Genomic DNA, 13,313 nt, shown 5'->3' with positions numbered 1-13,313 from the left:
ACTGAAGTATATGAGAGGATATACAATAGCATGCCATATCATGATGATGAGAGTGACGAAGGTGCGTCCATGTTACTTGAGGGCAATGAGAAGCCCTGATTGAACAATTGAATCCGGTAGTCAATAGTACCAAATCTGGTAGTCAACAGTACCAAGTGTATTCCGCACTATGTACTTTCTAGTGACTGAGTCAACTTGCTTTTTTGGCCCTGAGCTTTATCTGTTCTCTCTATCTAGTTCTGTGTTGGTATGTTACCTTTCATTACATTATTGTTTCAGTTGTCCTCACTATATGTGCATTTGGTACATTTTGGTACTGTTGAACTTGGGTGCTTCTCTGTCCACTATTACAGTACCAAATTTGGTACTGTTTGGTACTGTTGAACTTGGGTGCACATCTGTCCACTATTACAGTACCAAATTGGAACTGCTTGAACTTGCTGTATCACTTATGGTTTACTTTATTGCTCTATCTGGTTCTGTGTTGGTATGTTACCTTTCATTACATTACTGTTTCAGTTGTCCTCACTATATCTCTACTTTTTGGTACTGTTGAACTTGGGTGCACGTCGGTCCACTATTACAGTACCAAATTTGGTACTTTTTGGTACTGTGTTGAACTTGGGTGCACTCCTGTCCACTATTACAGGACCAAATTTGGTACAATTTGGTACTCCTTGAACTTGCTGTATCACTTATGGTTTACTTTATTTCTTGGTATTTTTCAATTTGTCTATTCGTATTTGATACGACCACCTTGAGCAATGTCTAGAACTACGTTGATAACATGAAAGGTATGCCAAACATAGATGCTATCTGCCTCAAAAGTTAAAATGTTGGTCAACCTGGTTAGCTCCAAGAGGTTTCAACAAAATTAGTCAGGGGTTTCAACATTAGAGATCAAGATACCAAGACAGTCTGAACAAGAGAAGTGGTTTTCCATTATGTATAGTATCGGGTTACAAAATTCCACTATTTACATGATTATGGAAATCTGCTACCTCGGGGGATAAAATTTATAGGAGTACCCCTCCATCTGTATGAAGTAATCAGTAATGTACCCAGAAATATCGTCTTCAGTGTCAAAGACTGGGTTTTTGCGAGTGTACGTTGTTGGGTACCGATCCCTTATCCACCCGAGCAACCAAGGCAAAACAAAATCCAGCAAGTAAAACGGGTAATCGGTTCCTACTACCATGGGATCGTATGATCGGATTGCCATACAGTTTTCATAGTCATTTTTAAGAGACTTGTATCTACAATCATCTACAAGAATAGTGTTGCTGGCATCGTACTTCGGGTGCCTTGCCCACAGTGTCCGTAGCTTCTTCAGGAAAATGGGCTTATCGCCCATGTGTTTGGGCACAACCGGCACCTCCGACATACGGGCCCACCATATTTCACAGTCCTCTTGGGAGAGAATATCTGCTAATGCCAAAAAACGAGGTTAAGAGGTATGCGTAACTTATGTCCTGCAACATTCAAAGCGGGCATGCTTTACCTGCAAAATATTTTTGCCTTCTATGGTTTGGGAAGCATGCGTTCACCATGTGTAACAGTTTTTCCCTTCTACAGCAGGACCACAACACTAGGCTGGCTTTCTGTTTAAGCCGTAGGATGAATTGCTCCGCATCCGGCCTTACAAGAAAAATTACATTCCCTCCGAGATGGACTACCCGTGGCGTGTGCTCCTTTGGCAGGCACTCAAGTTCCTCAGGGATTTCGCTGCAGCTGGTTAGTAGCATGCCATTAAGATCAAGCACAATCATCCGCCCGCGTCATTAAGATCAAGCACCAACAATCATCAGGCTGCAACAATGTGCTTGTGGGTGTCTCTTCTAGCCACCAACTTACTACAGCACCAACAAACATAATGAGTGGGGATAAATACACAGTGCAAACATCATATCTAAAACAGAAAACTGGTCCAAAAACTACCAAATTTGGTACTGTATTGCACAAGTGATAAGTACTATCCGAAATCGCAAGTTCAAGAAGTACCAAATTGGTACTGTAATAGTGGACAGATGTGCACCCAAGTTCAACAGTACCAAAAAGTACCAAATTTGGTACTGTAATGCACAGTGAGGACAACTGAAACAGTAATGTAACGAAAGGTAACATACCAACACAGAACTAGATAGAGAGAAAAGATAAAGCTCAGGGCCAAAAAATCAAGTTGACTCAGTCACTAAAATGCACAAAGTGCAGAATACAATAGATTCTCACTGGCTATAGTTTGCATGCACGGGATAATTGATCACGGGGGTGATTGCGCTTCTTTACCTGCAAACAGAAAAGTTCTTGCAGGGTCACGGAATCAGGGGAATCACCTCTCCGCTTCGAAACAGCATCGACAGCAGTAGAGTCAACGCCCCCGTCGGTGCTGTCCACAACAGTATCGTTCGCAAGTACTTCTTCCTGCTCATCCTCTGCCTCCCTCCGATCTTTGTTGCCTTCCGACCCCTCTTTGACCTCCCCTTCACTCCCCTTTGTGGTTTCCACCCCCTCCCCAACACCCCCCTTTGTGGGTTCTTCCTCTCCCTTCTTGGGCGTTGCTTCATCGAGCTTTGCGTTGGCAGCATCCTGGCTTTCCTCTGCATCCAGCTCCACAACAACAGGGACTTTACCTTCCTCCTTGTCCTTGGTCTTTTTACCATCTCTGGCCTCCTCCTCAATTTTCCTTTCGCTGTCACCAGTCTTTTTATCATCTCTGGCCTCCTCCTCACTTTTACTTTCGTTGTCACCTGTTGCCTCACATCTTTGTCCCGTCACATTGTCTTTCCCTACAGAATTACCTTGCTTCAGATCGTGGAGAACATCTCTTATCTCCCTTGTCACCTCATCCACGTCCCATATTCGACTTGCAGCCGACTTTGTGGCGTGCTGGTCAGCAATTGCATCATCCTGCTCCTCTGCAAACACAAAGAAAGATAGCACATACTAACTTGTATGAAAACCTCACTGAGTTGCAAGTGCGCATATGTATTCAAAAATGCACACATACTTACTCTTGACAACTTGAAGCCCACTGGCCCAGGACTTTGCCAAATCAGAGATTACCATATTACAACCCGGCTTGACACACTGATCCCTGCTTTGTAACACAGCACTGAAGCACAAGGGATGATACTGGTGTCGGCACTCTAGCATGAAGGTTCCGACTACATGTGCGCACTCCAAGGGCTCACCGCATGCAACACACATACCAAACACCGGGATCACATTTACCGAATCATTAACCTGGGGCCTAGGATATAGTAGGAACCTCTTCCCAAGCCTGATATCAGACAACATCTCCTTCACAAATAGGGTATGCTCTTGACCTTCCTTCCATTTTTTCTCCAGAGTGTCATACTCAGTCTGTTGACAACCAGCGGTCCCAATTAGTTTCAAAAACTACCAAGAAGTCATACCGAGACTCGTACTTCTAAGTACTGTACTACGAAACAGAACCCAAACTACCAAAACCACCAAAACTACCAAAAACTACCAAAATCGGGAATCATATAGTACCAAAAACATATAAATACCCTCAATGCAGAACTAAACTACCCAAACCTTATCAAAACTACCAAAAGCCACTTTTTGCAGCACTTTCAAATAGTACCTAAAAGTACCAAAACTACCAAAATCAAACTACCAAAAGCCACTTTTTGAAGCACTTTCAAATAGTACCTAAAAGTACCAAAACTACCAAAATCAAACTACCAAACAAGCTTTTTGCATCACTCTCAAATAGTACTTAAAAGTACCCAAAACCACCAAAATCAAACTACCAAAGAAGCTTTTTGAAGCACTTTCAAATAGTACCTAAAAGTACCAAAATTGAACTACCAAACCCACTTTTTGCAGCACTTTCAAATAGTACCTAAAAGTACCAAAACTACCAAATCAAACTACAGAAGCCACTTTTTGAGCACTTTCAAATAGTACCTAAAAGTACCAAAAGTACCAAAAGTCCCAAAATCAAACTTTCAAATAGTACCAAAACAACCAAAACTACCAAGACTACCAAAGAAAAACTTTTTGCAGCACTTTCAAAAACTACCAAAACTACCAAAATTACCAAAATCAAACTACCAATTACACTTTTGTAGCACTTTCAAATAGTACCTAAAAGTACCAAAACTAGCAAAACTACCAAAGCTATCAGAATAAAACTACCATAACACCTTTTGCAGCACTTTCAGAAAGTACCTTAAAGTACCAAAACTTCTTCATAGTAACAGAAATACCAAACCATAAGACTGAAGGAAACCATAAAGTACCTAGAATAAAAACAGTTCTACCATGAGTACCTAATACTACCAATCCCACCAAACCAAGCATAAACAGTTCTATCAAAGGTACCTAACACTACCAATCCCACCAAACCAAGCATTAACAGTTCTACCAAAGGTACCTAGCACTACCAATCCAACCAAACCAAGCATAAACAGTTCTACCAAAAACTCCCAAAACTACCAGCACATGTTGCTCTAGAATCTCCTTGTCGAGCAATGACGTATCTTCACTGATTCCGTATCGACGTAGCATCCTTCGACTGGCAACCAAATCAGCTTCTATCACATTGATTTCTGCGTCATCGCCAGTGTTGGCCTCTCTCAGTGTTTCCAGTTGGGTCTCATATTCCTTGATGACGTCCATAATCTGCTTGACAAGTTTATTGGAACCCTCTGCTCTCAAGAGTGTTTCCTTCTTCTGCTTCAGAGACATTGTCAGCTCTTTCAGCCTATCGGCTACCCCGACACATGTCCGAGGGACTCTCCCAACCATAGCTTCAAGGTCCGCAATATAATCAGGTGTCTTCTCCTCATGACGCTGTGGGGGGACTTTCTGTGTAGGGGGCATACTACCAACTGGCGTAAGTCGGGGCTTCTTGGTATTTGATGGGTGGCCTCCTTGGGACGCACCGTTTTCCTTTCGCCAATTCTCAACCTTCTTTTCCAAGCCTCCTGGTCGGGAGGAACACATGTTGAGTACACTCTCACCAAACCTGGCCCATGCAACCCTATGGCCCGCAGGGTCCTTTGTGGTTGCATGACACTCCTCATATGCAAAACAACGGGCAAATTTTGTAGTGATCTCCCCACATGATGGTGGGGCTTGGTACACCTTATGGAACAGGATCCTGCATTCATCCTGAAGCCGTGGCTGCACGTGATTTAAGTAAATCTTTGTCTTCTTCTGGTTGGAATGCCTGAATACAGTGAGCCACTGGTCATCGGGGATGTCATCTTCTGTAAGATCCTTTGGCAACACCCCCTCCATTCTCAAACCATACTCATCATGAAGCTCTTGTGCTGTATAGCAGAACTTTGTCAAGATAGGGTACTCCTCCATCTTGTTTTTTCCTGCGATGTGGAAACAACACGCAAGTAAAAACATTCCCTCATTATATGCTTCATTTCACTTGTGGAAAACAAAACACATGGAATGAAATTAATGTATGTCATTCAGGTGACAATTGAAAAATTCAGTTGTGTACAAAGCCAATTTTGGTTGTGGTTAGTATCAAATTTGGTACTGGTTAGTACCAAATTTGGTACTAACCAAATTTGGTTATGCTGACATCCCTACTGAGCTTCAACTTTGTGCTATGCTCATGCACAACATATACTGATTTTTTCACTTGCATGCATGTAAGTTAGCAATCAAAAGAGCAGCTTATACATGTAACTTTGTAACTTTCCTAAACCCTAAATTCCTAAGAAGATCCCAAACATGCACATGTACTTGCTGCATGCAAAAAAAGCAAATGTAGACCTCATCAGATAAAAGACATGCAGAAGCTTGCATGCATGGAAAAGAAAATGGTAAATCACCAGAAAACGCACAGCTCTCATAGCACCTACCTTTAGATGTTGTAGATGACCGTGGAGTCTCATCATCGGCAAAAAGAGGCCCAGGCTTAAATGAAGTCTCCATGGACACAGCAGGTTTCTCCCTCTCCACAAAGGAGTCCCCCTTGCTAGCCCTCGTATTTGAGGTGTCGATGTTCCAAGGGGATTTTGCATCCATTGTCCTCTTCTTCTTTTTTCCATTGTCTGGTGACGCTTTCGCTGCTGATTTCCTCGTTGGCGTCCTCATCTTCCTGATTGTGAGTAGCTGGGGAGCTTGCTACCTGCAACTGTAGTGGTTTGCAGAAGGCGATGTAGTAAGAGAGCAAGGCGAAAGCTGGAAAATGTGTTGAGAAACTGCGCCACTCACAAACGCAGTCTGTGATGGGACTTTTGGAACGGTTTCAAAACACCACTCCCATTACTTATTGCCCCACCCATGTTTTCTTTCACGGAAAGTTTAAATCATACAAATTTCCCTCCTACCATTCTTTAACATAGATAAAAAAAAAGGTTCCCTCCAAAGTGTGGACATATGTAGAAGTACCAACCAGGTAGAAGCAAAATAGGTCCTTTTTTTGTACCACCAAATCATGCTTTCACCCATATAAAATATCTCTCTCTTGTTGCAGAACATCATTTCTTGCAGTCAATTACTTAGCTATACAAGCCATGATGGCCATCTCCAACATAGTTCACTAAGAATGTAATATCCTTAAAAGGTGGAGTGGAGTTTGTGACAGGATGTTTTGGATACATTCTACCGTCCAGCTAAAGGTCCACATTTTTCATGTCATGTGATCTTAAGTTCTCCTTCGAAGCGTCAAAAAGCATCTCTTGTTTGTTTTCCTTGCAGAGGGGTTCATACTCTTGTGAGAGCTCTATGTGCAGGTGATACACATCTCTCCAATTCTTCGTAGAAGTTTTTTGTGGAGAAGCTACAAAGTAACAGCTGAGACATGACTAATTGAAACTGTGTGCAGAAGAAGGTGGGGGCGATAGAAGAATGTCAATTTGAATATTGTACGCACGTGAGAGAACACAGGAGGGAATTGGGGGGGGGAGAAGAAGGCGAGGAAAGAGAGCTTACTTCTCAAAAATGCAAAATATTGAGATATTCGGCATTGAATTCAGTAGCTGCCGCACACAGTAGGTGTTATCATGACTGGAATACTTTTTGGGTTTTTTTATAAACGTACCTTGCATGAATAAGATATCTAGATTTTAGAAAACATGTATGAAAAAGGGTTAAAATAAATTTTCTATTATCTCTCTCTAAGCTGACATGGCATTTCTTACAAGGCCCAAATTTGAGTCCAAACTTTTCCTAATCACGGTTGGCTAACAACAAAAGAATTTATAAACCCTCTCATCTTTGGGATGACAAAAGCTTTTGTTGGAAGGATGTGGAGCTCATGGTGTTGCAGCATAAGTTGGGGCTGTACAAAAGTCTTTTGATTAGTCGCCTCTTGGAAGTGCTGTCATCCTCATTTCCACTCATCGGCAAAGCAAAACTGGATTGGAGAGCCTGGCATTGGCTGAAAGACAAGGTGCTCGTTCTTCCCAAGACCTAGAGTACCTATAAGGTGCTAGTGTACAAAACAAATTGGGTTGCACCACTCAACAGAATCTGGAAGAAAAATTGGACAAAACAACATTAGCAAAGGAGTTTTAATACCATTTGGGAGATTAAAGAGTCGGAATACATAAAGATATTCATTTGGAAAGTGTTATAAGGAGCCTTGCCTACTAGAATGCATGCTAGAGGGATTGGCTCTGACACTTGCTCTAGCTATAGGGCAGTCTGTGAAGATTCCCTACATCTATTTGGCTAGTGACCTACTTCGGGAGGGCTAGCCGCTAGGGTTTGCAAATGGGTAAGAAGGACTTGGAAGATCATTTGTTTACAAATGATTTGATTTTGAGAGGGCGTGGTATTCAAAGCCAGCCAGGTCGTTTCGGTGTGCACACAAATTATGAGATATTGTTACCTAAACCAGGTATAGAAGACTAGGAACCTTTGAGTTTTTGAGGACAAACTGGATGTAGCTCATTTTGAAGATATTGTTTGTCAGAGCACCGAGCTGATGCATGGCGTAGGAGCACGAGCGATAACTGAAAAGGGTGAATAATGCAATGAGCTACTTAGTAGAACACTCAAGAGGGTAAGAGTATCTTATTTTGTGTACAAGCCCTCTGATGGAAGCCTAGCCCCTCAAGACACATGTAGTGCTTGAGGAAATTTGTATTCTTTTAGAGTTAATATTAAGTCTCTCAAGTCACAATTGTGAGTATGGCCAAAAAAAAAAATCACAACCTAAATGACATATGATTGTAGGCACTCATTTAGACATAACTCGTACCCCCCTTAACTTAGCATTCCTTAGGGTAGAGGAGCCAGGTTAGGTACAGTTAAAAAGCAGGGGCCAATTTAGGAAAATTCAAATTGTAATGCTTCAATTTTACATTTGTGCTCAATGATTTTCATTGAATTGGATATCAAATTGTAGCACTCGTGAAGATCTACTCACACATCTATCCATTTCCATCCTCTATTTGCATTATCTCAACAATATATTAGCTTCAAGTTATATGCGTACTTGTATTGGTCACGTCTTTTTACTGGCTCCTTTACCCTAGTGACTTCTCACCTTGTTTTCTAAGTGTGATACAAACTGTAGTATATGTTGTCATTATTAAGACCCTTCTCTAAGCTTCCCTTTACTAACTTTGCAACACACTAGCTAGAGCCCATCTAAGGAGAGAGAAACATAATCAGGGAGCATTAATAAGAGAATCTTTTAATCAAAAAGTGTGGCTCAATATGCAAAGTGTTTTTCTATACCTGAAATCGAACCTAGCCCCTTGACTTCTTTGAGCATAACATAAATTCAGATGCCATTGTTGCCTTTGGTTGGCACCATACTAGGCCACTCAACCACTTGGGTTAGGTGGCCTAACATAAATTCAGCTGCCATTGTTGCCTTTGGTTGGCACCATACTAGGCCACCTAACCACTTGGGGTTGTTGGGTGGGTGGTTGTGTTCATGTCACATAATGCCATAAAGAAAAATCCCTTGTCTTTCTTTGAAAAGCCTTTGGCCAAGTAGTATCATCTCAAGATTCACATTGGCCAAGATCAAGGTTTGTCTCGAGCATTCTCTAGCTCCTTTTGCAAGTTGGCCAATAGTTTCAAAGATGGTCGGCGGGCTTGTGAGACCAATCCTTTCACATAGATTTTAAACCCCAAATTTTGTATTTAATTTTTTACAAACTAATGCGCAGTGGACATCTCGGTATTGCTATGTTGTGTGTGCCCTTGTTCGACTTACCTTAATTCATATCCTAATTGGTCCCAAAATAAAGAAAGTCCAAGATGGAAAGAGGTTAATTGCTTTCTACATAAGAGGCTTGTCTTGGAAAGTGCAAAATACATACTAGCATGTGACCCGTGGGTTGTTGCGGATAAGAAGAAGCAAGGCCTAACTTTGTGGCATTCTCCTCCCTGACCTTCCCCTAATATCAATAAGGTGGTGCCAAGTATATTCTTGGGAACTTCATTATTAAATAAGATCATCCTCCAAAGTTATGATAAGGTACCTCAAGGCTTGGGATCTTGGGGGGGGGGGGGGGGCTAGTCCTCTACTTATAGAGGACAGGGGGCAACCCGAGCAAGGGGTGAGTGCCCTCCTCCTGTGGGGGTTTTTTCAACTACCTCTTTTTGCACATATGGTGGGGGCCACCCCTCAAGGGACTTCTTGGTGGCAAAAATAGTGTCTTTTCTATTTTGCCAGCTCTGCGATGGGGTCTAAAAGTGTGGCAGCCATGTACATCTCGGTGGCATCGTTGGGTTATCCAATGAACATGCAAGGCTACCTTGAAAATCCTTGAATGTGTGTTCTGTATTTGATTGCTCAACTTTGGCTCAATTTGGGTGGGTGTTTGAGTGGTTGAAGGAGCTTACTTTTGCAGGTGATGGAGTTTTCACGCTTCCCCCATAAAGTAGTGGTTCGTTCTTTTGCATGTGATTGGCTCCTTTTTGGCAAAGTGACTACCTCCCTAGCCTATTTCTAGATGGTGTGTACTTTTTATTGTGGTGGGGTGGATCCCTTGCTAGCCATTGATCCATTGTAAATCTTTTTAGACTCTTTGGGGGTGCTCACGGTAGCTTGTCTACATGAGTTATTTATATAATTTTTTTAGTGGTGATATATTCTCAACCTCCATTTATTGGTGGAGGTATTGCAAAAAGGAAACTCCAAGATCCATTATAACGTCATATAAACCCTTAAAGAATTTTAATGTTTGAGGACCCAAGAAACCACAAGGGTAATCACATGTAAAAAATTATATGGAGTATGGTCTACTGACATAGCTAGGTGAACACAAGATTGATAGTGAGGGAAAGCAAACATCAATGATTTTCAATCATCTGATCTACTCATTGACTCCCCACTCTCCCTTTCTCTCTGTGTGTGTAGAGGACCGGATTTACTTGGAGGCCCCCCTCCAAAAGGCGTTTGTATTATAGATTCTCCCATCAAGAGAGACTTGATACAATACAATCTTTGTGTTCCTTGTGACCTAGGTGATGCAATGAAGATGAAAAGATTCATGCATCACAAGCATGCCATAAACTTTGCAAAACGTATTAACTATCCAAAGCCTCAGTCCCAAGGCCTCAAACACCTTCGAAGGTGGAGAGAGCTAGCGGGGAATGAGGGTAGGGAAGAGGAAGAAGAATCATCCATAGAAGAAAGAAATAGTTCCTCACTTATCATCACTCTTATTACTTAGATAGCATAATAACATAGTAATGAAGATGAAAAAGATGGCAAGCTTAAGCATTGAAGCATGGCTCTTGTTTGGATTTGCATTCCATAGCCAAGAGTGTTAGTGTAGGCTTTCCAGTTCTCAACAAGCTTGGAGAAGGAGATGGAGCTCTTGCACTTTGCACTCCACACAATGAGAGAATGTGTGTGTGTGTGTGTGTGTGTGGGAGAGTATACACCCCTCTCATGCTTGGTCCACACCTCTCTCTCTCTCTATCTCTCTCTCGTATTATTTAATTATTTCATTTGGACAAGTGTCCTCTTTTTTCTCTTTGAGAGAAAGAATTTTATTATTTATTTTTATGCATCTAAATTCTCATTGGACCTTTTTAAAACCTATCCAATAGGATTCAAGCACCTCATGAGGGCCACATGTGGAGGATCATTTGAACATGTCTCTTTTATGCTTCTTAAGTCATTTGGTTTGAATTGAATACTTCAAGCACTTAGTCAATCAAGCATGGAAATAGTTGATGCCTCTTGAGAGTTTATCTTTGAATTGAATACTTCAAGAACCTTAGTTATTTTAAGCATAAAAATCGCCTCAAGCTTTGGACAAGGTTCCCACAAACATTTTAAGCACTTTAGTTAGCAAGCCGAAAAGCACCTCATGCTTGAATAGGGTTCCCACCTCAAGGTCAGCCCTAGCTTGCCTAAGGTCAAAGGACTTTTTAACACTAACTTTTGGAGGTCTTTAATGAAGCTACCCCTAAGATCTTTAAGCTCCATTAGGTAGCATTTCTCTTTAACATACCATCTCTCATTTGGACCCCTTTAACCTTGTCCCCGTGTTGAGACAGATCCATAAGCACATGTCTATATTCTAGCCCTTGTTCTTGTTTATTCTCCCACATTAAATGATCACTTTAGTATGAGAAAAATCATTTAGGTTGATTAGATATTATGACATTACCTCTCTCTTGAAGTCATAGTCTTCCTCAACTATTATGAGGTAGAAGAGATAAAGTTTTAGTCATTAGTCTACGTTTCTTAGTGGGTAGAGGATCCCTTTTCACCCTGTGACATCATTCCAGAATGGATGACTAGTCCATTTGGTGTTTGGGAGACGTAGCTTCCGCAAGCATGTCTGCTCTTTAGTCCATATCATACTCCCAAAGTAGAGTGACAAATTCTACTTGATGTTTGAGTGACTTCGTCATCACAAACATGATTCTAAGCATGCATACTATTTAAATTTGTGCACAAAAAAGGATTAGTCTTATAAGAAAAAAACATTATTCATTTAGAAAGCATTTACATTTGCTTACTCTAGTGCAACATTGTAAGCATTGATGACAAGGTTCATACTATCCTTAAGCTGTATTCCTTGCATCCATCTAGCATCTTCAAAAGGATAGTTTTTGAACTTAATACAATATTGTCGGATAACTTACCATGCCGTAGTACCTTGTCTTCATGCCAAAGAATAGCTTCAGGTTGTAACACCTCTTCTTGGTCTTCTACTTCTAGCGAGTATTCAATAATTGGTTCTCTAGGTGGCTCTCCTTTGTAGGCCTTAAGTAGGCTCACATAAAAGCATTGTGTATGAGCCAATGGTTGGGCAACTTGAGTTGATAAGCCATTTCATTGATTGGCTTCAAGATTTGAAAAGGACCATAGTATCTTTTTGCTAATTTAGCATAATACTTTTGATGGCCCATAAGATTTTTTCCCATCGCCTCAATCAATCCTTGGGAAACTTAAGTAAGACCCAATCATTTTCTTTGAATGTTAAGGCCCTTCTGTGCTTGTCAGCAGCAGCAACTTTTTACCTTTTTTGAGAGATGGATATAGCCTCCTTAACCTTTTGAAAAGATTCTTGTTGGTCACGGCTATACTCATCAGCACAACGAAGATCTTCCTATGGACTTTAAGTAGCAAGGGACTTTTAGATTTCTCCTCTATGGTCTCAAAAGGTGCTTTTCTTGTAGTATTATGGACAGTATTATTGTACGCATACTCTACAAGGGGTAAGTACTTCTCCCATTGTGAGCATTGATGTACTTTTGTAACATAAGTCTTTAGTAGATCGAGTATTGTAAGATTGGCTATCTCACTTTGGCCATCCGTTTATGGGTGATAGGCCGAAGATAAATTCAATCTTGTACCTAGATTTTCAAAGACACCTTTCCAAAAATTACTGGTCATTCTAGAAGTTCTACTTGACACAATGGATGTTGGTAATCCCATGGTGTTTGAAAATATAAGATATTAAGATGGTTTCCATTTGGTGTGCCTTAATAGTCTTTTTTATAGGAATAAAATGTGCTTGCTTGCTATACCTATTGAATATTGTCCATGTTCCCATATTCCCATGGATAGACTTGGGTAATCCAAAGATAAAATCCATGGATATGCTCTCCAATGGTGAATTAGGGATTGGCAATGGCTGGAGTAATCATACTTAGTCTTTTGGCATACCACACATTTTGAAACACACTCTTGTATGTCCACTTTCATGGTAGGCCAATAGAAGTATGTATGTACTCCTCGAAGAGTAGGTTGAATGCCTCTATGCCCCGCATAGGGAGGAGCTTGGGATTCATACATGACTTTCTCACGAAGGGAGTGGGTAACACATAGCCTATTTCCATGGAGAAGATAACCATCCTGCAAGGTGAATGGTTCCTTTTTCTTC

General features: G+C 41.1%; 1 protein-coding gene across 1 annotated transcript; it reads right to left on the bottom strand.

Annotated features, from left to right (window-relative positions):
* Positions 1-2,232: 2,232 nt before the first annotated feature.
* On the bottom strand, positions 2,233-3,337 carry LOC147454920 (uncharacterized). The gene is made up of 2 exons (XM_086517451.1): positions 3,012-3,337; positions 2,233-2,915 (listed from the first exon to the last, which is right to left on the bottom strand). Exons 1-2 carry the CDS (start codon positions 3,295-3,297, stop codon positions 2,233-2,235), a joined length of 969 nt encoding a protein of 322 aa, XP_086373577.1. The 5' UTR covers positions 3,298-3,337.
* Positions 3,338-13,313: the final 9,976 nt, after the last annotated feature.

The sequence above is a fragment of the Adiantum capillus-veneris genome, chromosome 7, assembly GCF_014529385.1.
Source record: "Adiantum capillus-veneris isolate H3 chromosome 7, ASM1452938v2, whole genome shotgun sequence".
Lineage (NCBI taxonomy): Eukaryota > Viridiplantae > Streptophyta > Polypodiopsida > Polypodiales > Pteridaceae > Adiantum > Adiantum capillus-veneris.
Note: the sequence above shows the minus strand (reverse complement) of the source record. Positions and strands in the feature narration are given on the sequence as shown.